The sequence below is a fragment of the Aquarana catesbeiana genome, linkage group LG02 (genome assembly GCF_042186555.1).
Source record: "Aquarana catesbeiana isolate 2022-GZ linkage group LG02, ASM4218655v1, whole genome shotgun sequence".
Classification (NCBI taxonomy): Eukaryota; Metazoa; Chordata; class Amphibia; order Anura; family Ranidae; genus Aquarana; species Aquarana catesbeiana.
This window is the reverse complement of record NC_133325.1, coordinates 52,783,577-52,803,753: the sequence shown is the minus strand read 5'-3', so window position 1 is coordinate 52,803,753 and position 20,177 is coordinate 52,783,577. Positions and strand designations below refer to the sequence as shown.

Below are 20,177 nucleotides of genomic sequence, written 5' to 3'. Positions count from 1 at the left end.
TGAGGGCTTCACAGAACAGCTGTATTTATACTGAGATGAAAATACACACAGGCGGACTCTATTTACTAATTAGGTGACTTCTGAAGGCAATTGGTTCCACCAAATTTTAGTTAGGGGTATCAGAGTAAAGGGGGCTGAATACAAATGCACACCACACTTTTCAGATATATATTTGTAAAAAATGTTGAAAACCATTTATGATTTTTCTTCCACTTCACAATTATGTGCCACTTTGTGTTGGTCTATCACATAAAATCCCAATAAAATTTCAGTTTTTGGTTGTAACATGCCAAAATGTGGAAAATTTTGAAGGGGTATGAATACTTCTTCAAGGCACTGTACACCTGTCCCTCTTTTTGGGCAGAAGTGGTGCTGTTTGATTTTAGTTATTTATACACAGGCTACCTTGAAGCATAGAGTCTATACTGGCCCAACTCCTCCACCCCTCCCCTCACCTATCTACTTAACATTTTATGTAGTTGCTGGGTAAGTGCAAAGGGGAACACTATTGAGTATCACTTGAGTGCCTGCTGGGGCTGCTGACATTAGATCTAAGATGGTGACATCCAGCAAGTCTGTTTTTGGATGTCTACACAAGAGAGACTTTTATATATGAATAGCATGCATTAAATGAATTGATACTCTTATGGGCAGATTTTTGTTGCAATCAATAGTCTGGTGAGAGTGACTCTCTATTTCCAGCCAGCAGGCATCTCTCTACATTCTGTAATTTTACTTTTCTGTTCCCCTCTTAACAGGGAATACCAGTCATACAACCTATCTCTCAACACATATGTCGTCAACGAACCCTGGCTGTTCTCGGTGCTGTGGTGTGCCGGGGTCCCGTCCGTTACCTCAGATGCTTCACATATTCTTAGTAAGGTGCCTTCTCCCGTCTGGATATTGGTAAGTCGTCATTCCTAAACAGTGGTGCTGTCCTCCGCATCAACAATATTACTGCCTTATATTCCTCCCCTAGGTGGTATCACTAATGCACGGTTGCTCCTTAAAATGGTTGTAAAGTCAGAAGGTTTTTTTTATCTTAATGCATTCTAAGCATGAAGATCAAAAGCCTTCTGTGTGCAGCAGCCCCCCTCAGCCCCTCTAATACTTACCTGAGCCTCATGTCTGTCCAGCGATGTCCACAAGTGTCTCAGCCATCCAGGACTCTCCCTCCTGATTGAGACACAGCAGCTGCGCCATTGGCTCCCGCTGCTGTCAATAAAAGTCAAGTCAGCCAATCAGGAGATAGGGCCAAACCGCAGCTTTCTGCTTAAATTGAGTCAGGGAGCTGTTACTCTGCTCGGGTGCCCTCATAGCAAGCTGCTTGCTGTGGGGGCACGCAACAGGAGGGAGGGGGCCCGGAGCAGCGAAGAGGAACCCGAGAAGAGGAGGATCTGGGCTGCTCTGTGCAAATACACTGCAAAAGAGGTAAGTTTAACATGTTTGTTCTCTTTATAGAAAAAAAACACGAGACTTTACAATCACTTTTACCACCTCAATACCTGACAATTTCACCTCTTTTCTGCCTACGCCCTTTTTATGTTTTTAGAGCTGTCAAGATTTGAATGACAATTAGTCATGTAACACTGTACCCAAATAAATGTATCATTTTATTAAGGTAGATGGGGCTTTCTTTTGGTGGTGTTTAACCACTTAACGACCGGCCACTGTATATATACGTCATTACTTTAAAGATGGATATCTTGGTAATGGCAGCAGCTGCTGCCACAACCGAGGTATCCATCTTTGTGGCCGGCGTTTCTGTACACGATAATGGTGGTCTCTGCGGCGGGTTCGCCGCGAGATCACCGTTATCGGTGGCGGGAGAGGTGCCATCCCCCCTCCCGCCGCTCTCCCGCGCCCTCCGCCGCTTACCGGAGCCGTCGGTAGCGGCGGAGGCGATCGGGTCCTTTCTGTGCCTGGGTATAGAGACGAGTGAGGCCAAGATGGCGCCCACCTGTCTCTATACCATAGGACGGCCGGAGCGACGTCATTACGTCGGCTCCGCCCACTTCTCTTAAAGGCACAATTTTTTTTGTCTTTTTTTTTTTTTTTTTTTTTTTGCATTTTAGTCTAAATATGAGATCTGAGGACTTTTTGACCCCAGATCTCATATTTAAGAGGACCTGCCATGCTTTTTTCTATTACAAGGGATGTTTACATCCCTTGTAATAGGAATAAAAGTGATCCAATTTTTTTTTAAACAGTGAAAAAATAAATAAAATAAAGTAAAATAAAAAATAAAATTTTTTTTAAAGCGCCCTGTCTCGACGAGTAAGCGCGCAGAAGCGAACGCATACGTGAGTAGCGCCCGCATATGAAAACGGTGGTCAAACCACACAGGTATCGCCGCGACCGGTAGAGCGAGAGCAATAATTCTAGCCCTAGACCTCCTCTGTAACGCAAAACATGCAACCTGTAAAATTTTTTTAAACATCGCCTATGGAGATTTTTAAGGGTAAAAGTTTGACGCTATTCCACGAGCGGGCGCAATTTTGAAGCGTGACATGTTGGGTATCAATTTACTTGGCATAGCATTATATTTCACAATGTAAAAAAAATTGGGCTAACTTTACTGTTGTCTTATTTTTTTTATTCAAAAAAGTGAATTTTTTCCAAAAAAAAGTGCGCTTATAAGACCGCTGCGCAAATACGGTGCCAAAAAAAGAACCAATGAACGCCATTTTATTCTCTAGGGTGTTAGAAAAAAAAACAATATATAATGTTTGGGGGTTCTAAGTAATTTTCTAGCAAAAAAACGGTTTTAAACATGTAAACACCTAAAATCCAAAACGAGGCTGGTCCTTAAGTGGCTAATCACCACTACGTTTTTTTTATTTTTTGCTATATAAACAAACAAAACGTTTTGAAAAAAAAAAAATTAAAAATGTTTTTTATTTGTTTCTGTTATAAAATTTTGCAAATCTTTCTTCATAAATTTAGGTCTTCATAAATTTAGGCCAAAATGTGTTCTGCTACATTTCTTTGCTAAAAATAACCCAAATCAGTGTATATTACTTGGTCTGTGTGAAAGTTATCCCCTTGCCGACTGTATAACTTACATGTATGGCGGCAAGGTGGCCCTGCTGCGCCAGATCCCATACTAGGTAGTGACCCAGCACTTCCGGGTAGGAGACCCTAAAACTTGAGACCCTAAAATGCTTGGACAGTACAAATAACCCCCAAATGATCCATTTTTGGAAAGTAGACATTCTGATTATTAAAGTGGTGTTCCATCCGCATTTTTTTATTTTTTTTTTAAAGTCAGCAGCTGCAAACACTGTAGCTGCTAACTTTTAATAAGGACAATTACCTGTCCAGGGAGCCTGCGATCTTGGCCCCTCCGAGGCCGATCCATCGATCGGATCGGGTGCAGGCGCCGCCATTCTAATTAAGGGAAACCGGCAGTGGAGCCTTGTAGTCAGGAGGAGGCGGGGTTGTGTCGAGCAGAGCGGAGACCATTGTAATGTAAGCTGTAACAGTGTCCTATCCTGCTCTGTTATCCCGCGGCTCTCCTCTTCCTGCATGCTCTCTTCCCCCCGGGACGATCGCTGGGAGAATGGCTCCCAAAAACCTCGCCCGCCGGCGGTGCTCATGCCCCCACTCCCAGGCAGCCCAGCTCGCAAGCCCTCATTTTCCACTCCCAAAATGCGAGTAGGCGAGTGGACAATTTGAGGGCTGCTCTATGAAATATATTTTTTTTAATTAATTATTTTATTTATTGTACTAGTAATGGTGGCGATCAGCAACTTATAGCAGGACTGCAATATTACGGCGGACAGTCGGGACAGTAACCGACACTTATTGGGGACCAGTGACGCTAATTCAGAGATCAGTGCTAAAAAATATGGACTGTCACTGTACTAATGACACTTGCTGGCAAGGGTTTAACATTAGGAGCAATAAATGGGTTAAATGTGTGCCTGAAATGTCCTTTACTACTGTGGGGGAGGTGCTTGTACTAGGAGAAGGCATAGATCGGTGCCCTGCTTAACAGAGGAAGGATTCATGTTTTCTGTAGTGACAGAACGGCGATCTGCCTTATTTACATAGCCAGACCACCACTCTGCCTGTGTAATGAAGGATCAGCAGGTGCCGACGGACATCGAGCCCGCTGTACCCGCCAATTGGCACCCTCTGCACACCCCCCCCCCCAACCCAGAAGTACCGGATCACGTACTAGGCGCGTGATCTTGCGCAGGAGAAGCCTCCTTGACGCCGTATATTTACAGTATACAGTCAGCAAGAGGTTTAAAAGTGTTTTACCGGCGCTATCCAGGGCACTCTGAACACCACTTGCATTCTTCCTGGTTCCATACCAGCATGCAGGCAGCCCACATACATTTATTTGCACACGTCAGTTTGACATCTGGTATGAGGATACAGTAGCGCATATGAAAACTGCACAGGTCAAAAAAATATTAGAAACAAATATTATAACAAAAAACAAATTATCCTTAACCACTTGAATACCAGTCACCCCCCCCCCCCCCCCCTGTCTCGGTTATAACATTTTGCAAATTTATCTTCATAAATTTAGGCCAAACTGTATTCTGCAACTTTTTTTGGTGAAAATAACCCAAATCAGTGTATTAGTCTATAGGATATAGAGTCCACAAACTGTGGTATATACAGCAGGTAAAATATTGAACGCGTCACCATTTTTCTAGGTAAATATATTTCTAAAGGTGCTATTGCCATGAAATTTTCACCACATGTTGGTAACAACCCATGCAATACATATATACAAAGAAACCAAAACAGTAAGTTCAGAAATGAAGTTATATGTAATAAAATGGAATGACACAGGGAAAAAGTATTGAACGCGCTAGCTGAAATGTATTTAATACTTGGTACAAAATCCTTTGTTGGTAATGACAGCTTCCAGACGCCTCCTGCATGGAGAAACTAGTCGCATGCATTGCTCGGGTGTGATTTTGGACCATTCTTCTCCGTCTTCAAATCTTGAAGGACCTCTTTTATGAACTCTGATCTTTAGTTCTTTCCATAGATTTTCTATTGGGTTCAAGTCAGGTGATTGGCTGGGCCATTCTAGCAGTTTTATTTTTTTTACTTTGAAACCAATTGAGCGTTTCCTTGGCTTTGTGTTTGGGATCATTGTCTTGCTGAAATGTCCACCCTCGTCTCATCTTCATCATCCTGGTAGATGGCAGCAGAATGTCTTGGTACATTTTCTTTATTGTACATCATGGGACACAGAGCCACAATAATAACTGTATGGCTTATATGGCACCTTCAGGTGATGGACACTGGCACACCCTAAACAGGAAGTTCAATTCCCCATATAACCCCTCCCCTTACCGGGAGTACCTCCGTTTTTTCGCCAGTGTCTTAGGTGTTGGTCACGAGTAAAGATGTGCTGTGCTGAGCTCCGCTGGAATATTCCTTGTTGGGGCAAGCTATGCAACCGGATCCATTCAAAGTGTCTTTTCCAGGCCAAATTGAATGAATGGTACCTGGGCCTTGTGTCCGAAGAAACAAGGTTATGCCTGTAACACTTCCCTTTTTAGAGAGCTGGACCCCGGGATCAAGTATTTGTTTTTTCTTCAGCCATATTACTGGCGGGGTGCTTTACAGGCCCAGGGCTGTGCATCCCCCAGTAAAAAGGGGGCCCCAGTCCCTGAAGGTTTTTTAACGGAGCCCACCGTGAGTGGTGAAGATTGGGTCTGTTATCACAGAACCCTGCAGCTGGATAAGGTAAGGGAGATTTCTAAGGAATTTTTCTAATTCTTGTGGGTTTTCTCCTTTAAGGAAATGTCATGCCTATAGTCACCACCAGGGGCTGTCAAGAGCATGTACCTGTTCCGTGCTTGTCAGTCTCGCTCTGTGTAACAAGCTGTGTAACAAGCTGCACGTTTCCTACGGCCCAAGCTCCAGGTACAGACGTGGGAAGGGGGGTTTTTCTCCTAGAAAAGTCCCCCCACCTGGATAGCTTTACTCCAGGCAAAGGGAGCATGGCGTCAGTCGGCGGTGTGCTGCGCCGCTCCCGCCGCCATTACAGCGGTTTCCATCAGCAGCTCTCCTCCTCTCCTCCACCCCAGTCCTCCTCCATGCGATCCGGTCACGTGGGAAATGATCTATTTTTAAATAGATGAGGGGGGGCGCGGTGGGAAGTCGGAGGAAAGGGGTGGGGCTTAGTGGCGTTGGCGTGCTTCAGCGTCCATAACGTGGGCTGTATAGCTATATGATGCACCTTTTTTCAGGTGCATACAGCTGAAGGAGGGACACAGAGCAGACGGGTGATATGTGAGTGTGGGTGACACAGGCATTCCCAGGCACATTTACTTAAGCAATACAACAAAATAAAACAAAAACTCTTGCGCATAAATGTATAGGCCCGACAGTTCAAAGTTCTCGATGGATGGTAGCTTTCAGCCTTGCTGCCCTCAAGGATAGGGAAATCCTAACATACAGACAAAAAAGAGAGGGCGCACCGGCCTTGTGCCTTATCTTTAAAAAGGTTTATTAAAACAGAAAACGTAAAAGTCTACTCACAAGGGTAGATAAAAATCACGCATAATAGTCAAATGATGGTAGCAGTCTCCAGACCTATGGACAAGACGTGCAGACCGCTGCTGGCTGATGCGTTTCGAAGGTAGCACCTTCTTCTTCAGAGCCTAACAGTATCCATCTCTTACGGTACCTTAAATAATCAATTAAATAATAATAAATTAAAGGTACCGTAAGAGATGGATACTGTTAGGCTCTGAAGAAGAAGGTGCTACCTTCGAAACGCGTCAGCCAGCAGCGGTCTGCGCGTCTTGTCCATAGGTCTGGAGACTGCTACCATCATTTGACTATTATGCGTGATTTTTATCTACCCTTGTGAGTAGACTTTTACATTTTCTGTTTTAATAAACCTTTTCAAAGATAATGCACAAGGCCGGTGCGCCCTCTCTTTTCTGTTTTATGTCTACATTTACTTAAGCATCAGGCTGAGCTTAATTGCAGCGGCAGTTGCTGGACTATTGCTTAGCAGTGGGTGAATTTTTTTAGTAGTACATCTGCGTTTGTGCTCAGCACTATGACCAGAGGGGGTGGTACAAATACCACAAAAACCAAGGGCACAAAGGGGTTGCTCTAAGGACCCTCCCTCTGCAACACCATCCCCCCTGAAAGATCTAGGGAGGCTGGCCAGAGCGAGCCATCGGTGTCATCAGGGGCTGCAATTGCTTCTGACACTTCAGCCCCTGTCTAGATAACTGAGCAGGTTTTCTCCTCCGTAAGGATGAGCTCTGGCGCGTTCACACACTCCACATGCAGAGCCTGCCAGGAAGTCGGCGCTGCGCTAATCACAGGCAGTGATACATTTCCTGATCTCTGCAGCTGCACATCGGGAAAATGTCTCACTGCCTGTGATTAGCGCAGCGCCATGCCGACTTCCTGGCGGGCTCTGCACGTCAAGTGTGCGAACACACCGGAGCTCATCCTTACTCCTCAGCTATGAGTGGATTGGAGGAAAGATTAGTGACTTTAATCACATCTTCACAAAGTGGATGAAAATGCATTAGGTCCCCTTCTACCACCCAGGATCCTCAAACAGAGGAACAGTGGGAAGATGAATCCCCCTCAGGGGACTGTGAAGAGGCTGATGATTCCTCTTCCGAGGGATCAAGTGGGGAAGGACCTTCTTCAGCTTCACATGCTGAGAAGTTGCTAGTGCAATCTTACTGAAATGGTCTGCTCCACATTTAGGCTACCCTTAACTGAGTCAGTTGAAGAGCCCACTTCCTGTTTGGGTTCACTAAAGCCTCCTCAAGCCTTGCGTGCCTTTCCTGTCCATGCATTACTAGAAAAGCTTATGTATTCTGAGTGGGATCACACAGATAAGCACTTTTTCCCTCCTAAAAAGTTTTCAACACTTTATCCTATGGAGGAAAAATTTACTAAGAGTGGAGTATACCAGCAATTGATGCTGCTATATCCTCTGTGAATAAAAGTTTGACTTGTCCGGTTGACAATGCGCAAATGCTTAGGGATCCAACTGATAAAAAATAGGAATTACTGTTAAACATTCTCTCCTTGGCAGGTTCATTGGCTCAACCTGCAGTGGCAGCAATTGGGGTATGTCAGTCCTTGAGAGACCATTTGAAACAGGTGCTCAAGGTGTTCCCTGAACAGCAGGCCTAGGAGTTAGCTGAGCTGCCATAGGCTTTGTGTTTTGCAATTGACGCATTTAGAGATTCTATTCTTCAAACCTCTCACCTTACGCTTGGGTTGGTACATATGCGTAGAATCTTATGGTTGAAAAGTTGGTCAGCCGAAGCGCAATGCAAGAAGCTCCTGGCTGGTTTTCCTTTCTGCGGTGAAAAGCTGTTTGGGGAGGATTTGGACAAATACATCCAAAAAATATCAAGTGGGAAAAGTACCCTTTTGCCAGTTAAGAAAAACAGTAAACGTCCCTCATTCAAACGGGCTCCTTCTACAGTGCCAGGGGCATCAGCCTCCAGGCAGTTGCGATGGCCTCCACCGTCAAGTTCAAGAGGTAAACCTCAGTGTCAACCCCAGGGACAAAAGAAGTCCTGGGGGAGGAAACCCACAAGACAGAACGCTGAAGCCTCTTTATGAAGGGGCGCCCCCACTCGCTCGAGTGGAGGGAAGACTTCTGCAGTTCTCAAAGGTCTGGCAGGAAGAATTTCTGGACAGATGGGAAGTCTCCACAATAGCTCTAGGTTACATACTAGAGTATCGAGAATTCCCTTCTCCTCGTTTCCTCAGGTCAAATGTCCCCAAAGATCCAGAGAAAAATAAGCTCTTTCTAGTGTTAGACCGACTTTTGTCGCAAAAAGTGATCATGGTGGTCCCTGTGGAAGAGCAGGGGTTGGGGTTTTATTCAAACCTTTTCACGGTACCAAAACCAAATGGGGATCTCAGACCCATTCTAGATCTCAAAGATCTAAACCGGTTCCTGAAAATTCACACTCTTCGCATGGAATCAATCCGATCAGTAGTCTCCATCCTACAAGGAGGGAGAACTTCTGGCATCAATCGACATCAAGGATACATACCTGCATGTCCCCATTTTTCCTGCTCACCAGAAGTATCTGCATTTTCAATTTGTAGCCTTGCCTTTTGGTCTAGCTACTGCACCTCGGGTGTTTACAAAACTTCTGGCCCTTCCTCTGGCCAGATTAAGGACTCAAGATATAACCATAGCATACCTGGATGACCTGCTCTTGATAGACCGGTCGGTAGTCTGCTTGGACCAAAGCATGGTCACCACAGTCAACTTCTTGGAATACCTAGGTTGGGTCCTCAACCCAGAGAAATCTTCTTTAAAGCCAGTGAGAAGATTAGAGTACTTGGGTCTGGTCATAGATACAGCACAGAAGAAGGTGTTTTTACCCCAGGCAAAGATCAGCGCCATAAAGGAGCTGGTTCAGGTGGTCAGGGCAAAGAAGGGTCCTTCCATTCGCCTTTTGTATGAGGTTGTTGGGGAAGATGGTGGCTTCATTCAAAGTAGTTCCCTATGCTCAGTTTCATTCGAGACTGCTGCAAAACAGTATCCTATCGGCCTGGAACAAGAAGATTCAAGCACTGGATTTTCCAATGCGTTTGTCACCAAAAGTGCGCCAGAGCCTCAGTTGGTGGAGGATATCCGAGAATCTGCAGAAGGGGAATACCTTCTTACCAGTTACCTGGAAGGTGGTAACAGATGCCAGCCTTTCAATTTAGGGAGCAGTCCTGGAAGAAGCGTCTGTCCAGGGGAAATGGTCCAGAACCAAAAGGACCCTGCCCATCAACATTCTACAGATTCAGGCAGCGCGTCTAGCCCTAAGGGCCTGGACATTCAGGTTGCAGAATTCTCCTGCCAGGATTCAATCCGACAATGCCACAGCAGTGGCTTATATCAACCACCAAGGGGGCACCAGAAGTCAGGCAGCCCAGGGAGAGGTAAACCATATCCTAACCTGGGCAGAAAAACATGTGCCGTGCATATCGGCAATCTTTATTCCAGGGGTAGAGAACTGGCAGGCAGACTACTTAAGTCGCCTGCAGGTTTTTCCTGGGGGAATGGCCCCTTCACCCCGACATCTTCCTGGCTATATGCCAAAGATGGGGGATCCTGGATATAGATCTGTTTGTGTCCAGGTTCAACAACAAAGTCAACAACTTTGTGTCAAGAACAAAGGATCCACTCGCATGCTAAACAGACGCTTTGGTGATCCTGTGGGATCAGTTCTCACTGATTTATGCATTCCCTCCTATTCTGCTGCTATCTTGACTTCTTTGCAGGATCAAGCGGGAAAGGAAGTCAGTAGTTCCTGTGGCCCAGAAGATCTTGGTATGCAGAAATAGTAAAGATGGTGGTAGAGGCCCCATGGCCCCTAACACCACGTCCAGAACTGCTATCGCAGGGACCAGTGTTCCATTCTACTTTAAAAATGCGAAATTTAATGGTTTGACTATTGAAACCCACATTCTGAAGAATTGTGGGCTTTCACACTCAGTGATACCTACCTTGATTAATGCAAGGAAGCCAGCTTCCAGAGTCATTTATTATAGAGTCTGGAAGGCGTATGTTTCCTGGTATGAATCCAGAGGTTGGCATCCTAGGAAGTGTCATAGGTAGAATTCTTGCCTTTCTGCAAATAGGGCTAGAGATGAAATTTGGCCTTGAGTACTATCAAAGGCCAGGTCTCGGCCTTATCGGTATTGTTTCAACGTCCGCTTGCTTCGCATTCTTTGGTCCGAAGCTTTATACAGGGGGTAACGCGGCTTAATCCACCGGTTAGAGCACCCCTGACCCCTTGGGACTTGAATTTAGTCCTGACGGCATTACAGAAACAGCCTTTTGAGCCGATACAACCTATTCATTTGGTCCTTTTGACAAGGAAGCTAGTTTTTCTGGTAGCCATTTCTTCTTCAAGAAGGGTATCAGAGTTTGCGACTTTCTTGTAAAGAGCCATATTTAATCATTCACAAGGATAGAGTAGTATTGCGTCCTCATCCTAGCTTTCTGCCAAAGGTGGTTTCAGGTTTTCACCTAAACCAGGATATTGTTTTACCTTCATTTTTTCCAGAGCCCTGTTCTAAGGAAGAAAAGTCACTACATTCTTTGGATGCAGTGAGAGCAGTCAAAATCTATTTGAAGGCAACTGCTCAGATTCGGAAAACAGATGTTTTGTTCGTGTTGCCTGAAGGTCCTAGGAAAGGACAGGCAGCATCGAAAACCACTATTGCCAAATGGATTCGGCAAGTAATTATTCAAGCTTATGGCTTGAAAAGGAAGGTTCCACCTTTTCAAATCAAAGCGCACTCCACCAGGGCTGTTAGTGCTTCGTGGGCAGTGCATCACCAAGCCTCCATGGCTCAAATCTGCAAGGCCGCAACCTGGTCTTCAGTCCATACATTCACCAGATTCTATCAGGTGGATGTATGAAGGCATGAGGATATCGCCTTTGGGCGCAGTGGGCTGCAGGCAGCAGTATAGGTCCTCAGGTCTAATTGCACCCTACTTTTGTTTGTGCCCCCTCCCCTCAGGTAACATTGCTCTGGGACATCCCATACAGTTATTGCTGTGGCTCTGTATCCTGTAATGTATGATGAAGAAAATAGGTTTTTTATAACAGCTTACCTGTAAAATCCTTTTCTTGGAGTACATCACGGGACACAGCGGTCCCTCCCTTTCTGGTTATTACACATGTATTGCTTTGCTACAAAACTGAGGTACTCCCGGTAAGGGGAGGGATTATATGGGGAATTGAACTTCCTGTTTAGGGTGTGCTAGTGTCCATTACCTGAAGGTGCCATATAACCCATACAGTTATTACTGTGGCTCTGTGTCCCGTGATGTACTCCAAGAAAAGGATTTTACAGGTAAGCTGTTATAAAAATCCTATTTTTTCCATTCATTCCTCCTTCACTGATATGAAGTTTGCCAGTAACATATGCTGAAAAACAGCCCCGCCCACTCCATGATGTTCCCACCTTCAAACAGATGGTATGGGGGTGTTTTTGGGGTGATGTGCCATTTGACCTCCAAACATGGTATGTAATATGGCATCCAAAGAGTTCAATTTTGGTCTCATCTGACCAGACTATATTCTCCCAGTATTTCACAGGCTTGTCTAACTGTTGTGCAGCAAACTTTAAACAAGCTTCAACATGCTTTTTCTTCAGCAATGGAGTCCTACGTGGTGAGCATGCATACAGGCCATGGTGGTTGAGTGTATTACTTATTGTTTTCTTTGAAAATATTGTACCTGCTAATTCCAGCTCTTTATGAAGCTCTTCACAAGTGGTCCTTGGCTCTTGGACAGTTCTTCTGATCATTCTTTTCACTCCTCTGTCAGCAATCTTGGAAGGAGCACCTGGTCGTGGCCGGCTTATGGTGAAATGATGTTCTTTCCGCTCCCGGATTGTGGCAACAATGCTCGCTGGAACATTCAGAAGTTTAGAAATCCTTCTGTAACCAATGCCATCAGTGTGTGTGTGTGTGTGTGTGTGTGTGTGTGTAAAATATATATATATATATATATATATATATATATATATATATATATATATATATATATAATTGTTGGTACAATTCTAGGGACAGACTGTCATATCCACATCACTGAGAATTCAGTTAAAACAAAATTAGAGAGAGCACCACTCCCCCATGAGGTGATGAGACTTTCCCGGATATGTCACTGTCTCTGAGGTAAGCACATACACAATGGATGATAATAAAATATGAATTTATTACAGTGTATACACAATATAAAAATTTAATCGATGGTAGCATTAGACCATATACAAAGTTGACCAAAAATGATACTCAATCCATAAAAGCTTGAGAGATGCTTGTATGTACAGTAAGCCGACGCGTTTTGCATGCTTCTTATCTGCTTCTTCTGGGCAGCTCAACATGCATCCAATTCTATAACATTAACTATGTTCCGACTGCATCATTAAAGTAGAGTGAACGGACCCTCATCCGGTAATTGAACGGTGAGGTCAGAGTCACCGCAACGGTCTGGTGGGCATCGGATCGTTTCCAAGGCAGGATAGTATTAAACCAAATGATTATCTGAGTATGGCAGAGAGATAGTGCATAACTGTGTATGGAAGAGCAATGTCCAAGTATTCCTCAGTCTCTGATCCATGACCGTCACTGTGGTATGCGTGTGGTGATATTACGGACTATAAGAGCCTATCTAGGTTTTGTAGCAACACAGGCCGCAGAATTCTCCAAACGATGATGATGATTGTTGCAGTACTGAAATTCGTCTCTAGATTTCACTGCACTGTTAACACATCTTCGGTAATCAAGCAAAAGGGCAGAACATGCTGCAAACTCCCCTCACAGGCTCTGGAAGTGCTCAGGAGACAAACACATGGGACACTTTTCCCTGTCTGGCTGCCACAATGCCAGTCTGTGTTTCTCCTCCTGTGTCTTCCTCTCTCCCCCCCCCAATCACAGCTCAACTGTGCTGCTACCCAATCCTGTCCCTCCTTGTTTTTGTTAGGGGTGGGCTTCCTTCTTAGCTACAGCAGTAACCAATCTGCCTTCAATCCTGCAGCTGTACCCAATAGAGAGTCTCCTGGGCTGCTATCAGTTTAGCCAGAAAATGCAATGTTTCAGAGAGCAATACGCTGCATATATTACAGAGGCAATACTAAGCCAGTGCTACGTGCCCATCATGAGATGTTTCTTGTGTGACACCTTGGTAATGAGACACTTTTTTAATAGGCCATCAGTTGAGACTGAACCAGCTGATATTCATTTGTACTGACAAGGGGCAGGATTGCTTTCTAATTACCGATAGATTTTAGCTGGTCTCTTGGCTTTCCATGCCTTTTTGCACCTCCCTTTCTTCATGTGTTTAATACTTTTTCCCTGTGTCATCCCATTTTATTACACATAACTTATTTTCTGAACTTATTGGTTTTAATTTCTTTGTATGGATTGCAAGGGCTGTTACTGATGTGGTGAAAATTTCATGTCAATGACCTTAAGAATATATTTACCTAGAAAAATGGTGACGTGTTCAATACCTATTTTACCTGCCGTATCTGAAAATTGATCAGTCCATGATGTACTGACAGTCTATCATTTTTTGAGGCCCAAAAATTCCAGGACAGTAAAGTAGACCGTCCAAGGTATTTAGTATGAGGCATGATGATTTTTTTTTTTTTTTTAATTTGTAATTTTTGTTTACTTTTTACATACTGTCACCAGTGCTGTACAGCGTTGTCCTGTAACTGGTGTGGTGGTGATCAGGAACACTGACTGGTGACAGTATATAAAAAAATTACACGATTGCTTATAACAGTGCAATTCACTGTTATAAGCAACCACTTTTACTGAATGAAATCGATTCATTCAGTGTTTACTAATGTGGTTAGCTGTGGTTGGCCACAGCTAATCACATGGTACAGATGGGCTGTGAATGGCTCTGTCTGTACCATGTAGTCACTGTGACCAATCCCAGAGATCAACACAATGGATGGCATGAATGAAAGCCATCCGTTGTGTACAATTGTCATGTGATCAGCTGTGATTGGTCACAGCGATCACATGGTACCGCAGCAGTTCACTGATCAGTCATCCACTGTGTCCCGTGGACACAGCGGGGGCAGCGCGACCCGGAAGGACGTCATATGAAACAAGCTCAAACAAAGAGCGGACCTTGCTTTTTAGATCCAAGATCTGCTTTAACTACTTGCCACCCAGAAGTAGTTAAAGCAGACCTTGGATCTAAAAAGCAAGGTTTGCTCTTTGTTTGAGCTTGTTTCAGATGACGTCCTCCCGGGCCACGCCGTGGCACTTTCCAGCACCCGCTGTGTCCATGGGATACAGCGGATGACTGATCGGTGCACTGCTGCCGGTACCATGTGATCTCTGTGACCAATGATGGTCTTGGCCAAGGACCAGAAGTGATGACATTTTCCAGTCAAGGAACCCTTTAAAATTCTGCATGGTCTCAAGGCACCCCATTCTAAAATGTAAAAAAAACCTAAACTAATTATTTACATGTTGCAACAGCATCCATACACATAAGACACCCAACATTAGAGGTGATTTATTCTTTGAAAGCAAATACACTTTTGCACATGGGTACTAACTAGTATTCCAGCTTTTTTTTTTTTTTTTCCTCGATTTCTCTGCCCCTCACAGCTAACATGACCCCAGTGCTGGCATAGAGGAGCATGGGGAGGGGGTCAAACAAGGCTGGTGTGTTGGTGCCCAATGTACTCCTTTTCAACCATTGATGTCAGTGCAATGCCCAAGGTTATAATGCTGCACAATGAAAATGTGGCTTTGTGTATCAAAACGGATTACTGGTACACAACTTTGAGGCAATTTTTAGGCATTTTGCCAAGGCACCCTGGTTCAAAAAGGCTGGTCTAGGAGACCGGAAGTGATGGCATTACATAACTTCGAGTTAGGGCAAGATGAAAATGCTGCCTTTTTTTTTTTTTTTTATCTCAGATTTTTCAGGGTAGAGGAGGGATTTGGGGTCTTATAGACCCCAGATGTCTCCATAAAGCAGTCCTGTCATGCCTTATTTCTATCACAAGGAATATTTACATTTCTTGTGATTGGAAAAAAAATGAATAAAAAAAAGTCAAACGCCTCTATCCCTGCGTGCTGGTGCTCGGAAGCGAATGCATACGTAGGTCATGCATATATAAACAGTGTTCACACCACAGATGTGAGGTAATGTAGTGGCGAGATCAATAATTGTTGCGCTAGACCTCCTCTGGAACGCTAAACGGGTAACCTGTAAACATTTTTAAAACATCACCTATGGAGATTTTTAGGTATCATTTGTCACCATTCCACAAGCATGCATAGTTTTAAAGCATGACGTATTAGGTATCTGGTAAACGTCATCTTTGATATTTTTCTAAAAAATTGGTTTATATACTGTGTTTTTTTTAAAGTGTATTTAACTGCTTCCCGACCGCCTCACGCAGATATACTGCAGCAGAAGGGCATGTACAGGCAGATTAACGTACCTGTACATTGCCCTTTAAGAGGCGGCTTGCGGGCCCGCCCGCCAGAAGCTCCGTGACAGTGATCGCGGGTCCCGCGGACCTGATGTCCGCGGGGGATACCCGCGATCGTCTCAGGAAGAACGGGGAGATGCTAATGTGAACAAGCATGTCCCCGTTCTGCCTAAAGACACTGATCACCGCTCCCTGTAGTCGGGAGCGGTGATCAGTGATGTGTCACACACAGCCCCTCCCCCCACAGTTAGAATCACTCCCTAGGACACACTTAACCCTTACAGCGCCACCTGATGGTTAACCCCTTCACTGCCAGTGACATTTTTACAGTAATCAATGCAATTTTTTAGCATTGATCGCTGTTTTAATGCCAATGGTCCCAAAAATGAGTCAAAATTGTTTAATGTGTCCGCCATAATGTCGCAGTCACGATAAAAATCGCTGATCACCGCCATTACTAGTAAAAAAAAAAATTAATAAAAATGCCTTAAAACTATCCTCTATTTTGTAGACACTATAACTTTTGCGCAAACCAGTCAAACGCTTATTGCATTTTTTTTTTACCAAAAATATGTAGAAGAATATGTATCGGCCTAAACTGAGGAAAGAAAATGTTTTTTTTTTATTTATTTTTTGGGGATGTTTATTATAGCAAAAAGTACAGTAAAAAATAATGCGTTTTTTTTTTTTTTTTCAAAATTGTCGCTATTTTTTTCTTTATAGCGCAAAAAATAACCGCAGAGGTGATCAAATGCCACCAAAAGAAAGCTCTATTTGTGGGGGAAAAAAGGACGACAATTTTGTTTGGAAGCCACGTCGCACGACCGCGCAATTGTCAGTTAAAGAGACGCAGTGCCGAATTGCAAAAAGTGCTCTGGTCTTTAGCCAGCAAAAATGGTCCGGGGCTTAAGTGGTTAAAAAAGAAAAATGGGTTTAAAAAAATGGACAGGACAGAAGCGCCGGACTTCTAGCTTTCCAGTTAATTGTAAAAAAAGTTGGATGCAATTTATAAGTATTTAAGCCATACATTGTTGGTCCAGGGAATATCCAATTGCGTTAGGGGATTGGGAAGGAATTTTTTTTCCCCCTGTTGGAACAAATTGGAACATGCCTTAGACCCCTTTCACACTGGGGTGGTTTGCAGGCGTTATTGCGCTAAAAATACCGCCTGCAAACCGACCCAAAACAGCCGCTGCTGTTTGTTCAGTGTGAAAGCCCTAGGGCTTTCACACTGAAGCGGTGCGCCGGCAGGAGAAGAAAAAAACTCCTGCAAGCTGCATCTTTTGAGCGGTTAAGGAGCGGTGTATTCACCGCTCCTGCCAATTGAAATCAATGGGGCAGCGCGGCTATAGGCTCGATATGCGAGCGGTTTTAACCCTTTTTCGGCTGCCAGCGGGGGTTAAAACCGCATCGCTAGCGGCCGAATACAGCCGCGAAAACGACGATAAAACAGCGCTAAAAATAGCGCTGTTTTACCGCCGACGCCCCCACCGCCCCAGTGTGAAAGGGGCCTTACAGGGGTTTTTGCCTTTTATCTCAATCAACTGTGGTTATAGAGTTTTGTTTATGGGTTTTCTATCACTATTTGAACTCAATGGTCTTTTTTTTTCTCAACCTGACTGTTACTGTATGTTCAATTACTCCTTGGTGTATTACATAGAGCAGGGATATGCAATTAGCGGACCTCCAGCTGTTGCAGAACTACAAGTCCCATGAGGCATAGCAAGACTCTGACAGCCACAAGCATGACACCCAGAGGCAGATGCATGATGGGAGTTGTGGTTTTGCAACAGCTGGAGGTCCGCTAATTGCATATCCCCGACATAGAGGGTAGCAGGCCTGTATACGCAAGTATAACAGCAAAAGGCTCCTATACATCATTTCAGCTATGCTGCTAATATTTGTTCCTGTGTTTGTATCTTGCAGCCTCCAGAAGAATATTCTCTCATTTGGATCACTACAGACTTGATCTCATTCACTGTAATTATAGGCATTTTTGTATTACAGAAGTAAGTGTTGTATTATTTTAATTCTCTTTATGTCAACTAAATCACTTATATGGTCTATATAAGTCTACCAGTGTGGGTACTTTAAAAATATAATCGGTAACTGTGAGCAACATAGAATTTAGAATTAATACTGAATAACAAAGGAATGTTTTACTTTTTATATATCAAAGCAAAATTGTAAATGCAACATTTCACCCTTTTTCCTTTCTCTTGCTGCCTGAGAGCTGCACATGATTCCCTTCTGCTTTCTGATTTAGCTTGTCATCCAACAGAGTGCTGCATGCAGATCTATAATTGATTCCATCCTAGTATTCCTTCTCTCTAGGCTAGTTGATAACCGGCCTACAAGGCGTTCAGGAAAAAACAAAACAAATGCACAAATACAATATATGGCGCTACGGCAATGTAAGAGTAGTGTACTCAACTGTTAAGATGTGGAGCCTGGCTTATGAGTAAATGCCTCACACATATAGTGTGGCAACCATTGTTATGGTAGTTTAGCTATAACATTTTTGGGGTGTTTTTAATTTTTATGGTAGCGGTCTGTTAAAAATAACAAAAAACAAAAAAATGAGCACGTGTGAGCATTATCATGTGAACCATAAATAATAATTTCACCTGCATCTTTGAAAGGTTAATTGTAAATATTGGTATTGTAAAAATATTACAAGGAAGCAATCTTTGTTAACATTTCCTTGAGCTACCATGCTGATAATATGATTTGCTTTCTGTAGCAATGTTTTGTCACAAATCTTTTTCACTCCTTGCCTTTTTGTTTGTAGAGGCGAATCAAAGATAGAAATCTAGAAAGACCTTCCTCATTCTAAGCTAGATATAGACATTGGTATGACGCAACTGCCCCCAATCTCTGTCCTAAAGGAGACTTTAGTACTGACAGGAAAAATTCCTTGTGGATGACCAATTATTCCTCTGAAAAAGATTGATGGCTGTCTGGTGAAATTCATAGATATAACAATTGTCGTTCCAGACCATTGCATGTTCAATTGTGGTGTTGGATGCAGTGTTCTTAACTTTTTACCTTATTATATGCTGTTGATTTGCTTCATTCTGCCTTTTTCCGAGCTTTGATATAAAGTTAAGCTCAGGTTTTGCTTTGATATAAACCTGTGATGTTCTTGAGAAATCAGCATATTCATATACTGTTTTGTGAGCTGAAGCTTATTGTGAATTTACTGGAAATCAAAAAAAAAAAATGGCTCAATGAGGGCACTGATGTCTGGCAATTCCCTAGCTGTTTTCTGGCCTTACAAAATGGCAGCCTTCATGGGGATACTCAATACCACTTTCACACTCATCGCTGTACAGTATCAGGTGACCTAGAAAATGGCCACCTTCATAAGGTACTTTAATACTGCTTTCATTCTTATGAATAACAGAGTTAGGTCACCTACAATATTTACCACCTTCATAAAGAACCACCATACTACTTCCATTTTTATGAACATTGGTACAGAGCTGGGTCACCAACAAAATTGCCACTTTCCATTCTCCTAAATACTGTTAGAAAATAGGGTCACCTACAAAAATGGTCATCACGGTATTTGTATCAACATTTTATCCCATCACCTAGTAGTTGTAGAATATCATTTCTGGATTCTGTTCCAGTACATCCTGTGGAAAATCAGAGTGTCCAGAATTGTCAACATTTCAAAATGTCTGCCTCTGCTTTCCGCTACTTTCACAGTCAGGCCAAATGTTTGAACAATGACTAACCTTGTACTTTCTTTTTGTGTTGAATCTCATAACGGTCTTTGCATGTTCCTCCTCTCTTTCTCTTTGCTGCATTATGGCATCTCACAGTTATCACTTAATCAGGTAATTCTGCTGTCTTCACCTCAGTCCCCCTCTGTTCGTCCACATCTTATCCATCATGACACAACCTGAGACAGGGTGTGATAATGAAAGAGCACCTACGCCTTTTCAGATAAATTCACCAATGAGTTACATGGAAGTAATAAAGTTCTAACAGTTGACACGTCTCTGCAAAACAGAGGGAAGAAAGATGCTCTAAAATGAAGTGCCCATTTTAAGACCTTTTTCTCATCTCTGTTTTGGTCTTGAAAAATAGCCAGTGATGTCAAATAGCCTATATTTGGTCACATCAGATGGCAATGCCCTGTCTAGGACATTTGTCAACCAACCACTCTTCATAGGAAAGAACATGGAACTGGGTTCAAA

At 43.5% G+C, this 20,177-nt stretch overlaps 1 protein-coding gene across 4 annotated transcripts in view; it reads left to right on the top strand.

The window, feature by feature from the left end:
- The window catches only part of GDPD5 (glycerophosphodiester phosphodiesterase domain containing 5), a gene marked incomplete at its 5' end in the record, with an annotated part of 273,877 nt that overhangs the window by 230,322 nt on the left and 23,378 nt on the right, over positions 1–20,177 (top strand). For 2 of the 4 annotated variants that reach the window (XM_073612889.1, XM_073612887.1), the window contains 3 exon segments: positions 759–906; positions 17,896–17,978; positions 19,800–19,814. In XM_073612889.1, the coding sequence (XP_073468990.1) occupies positions 759–906; positions 17,896–17,978; positions 19,800–19,814 (246 nt within the window). 4 annotated transcript variants of the gene reach the window in all.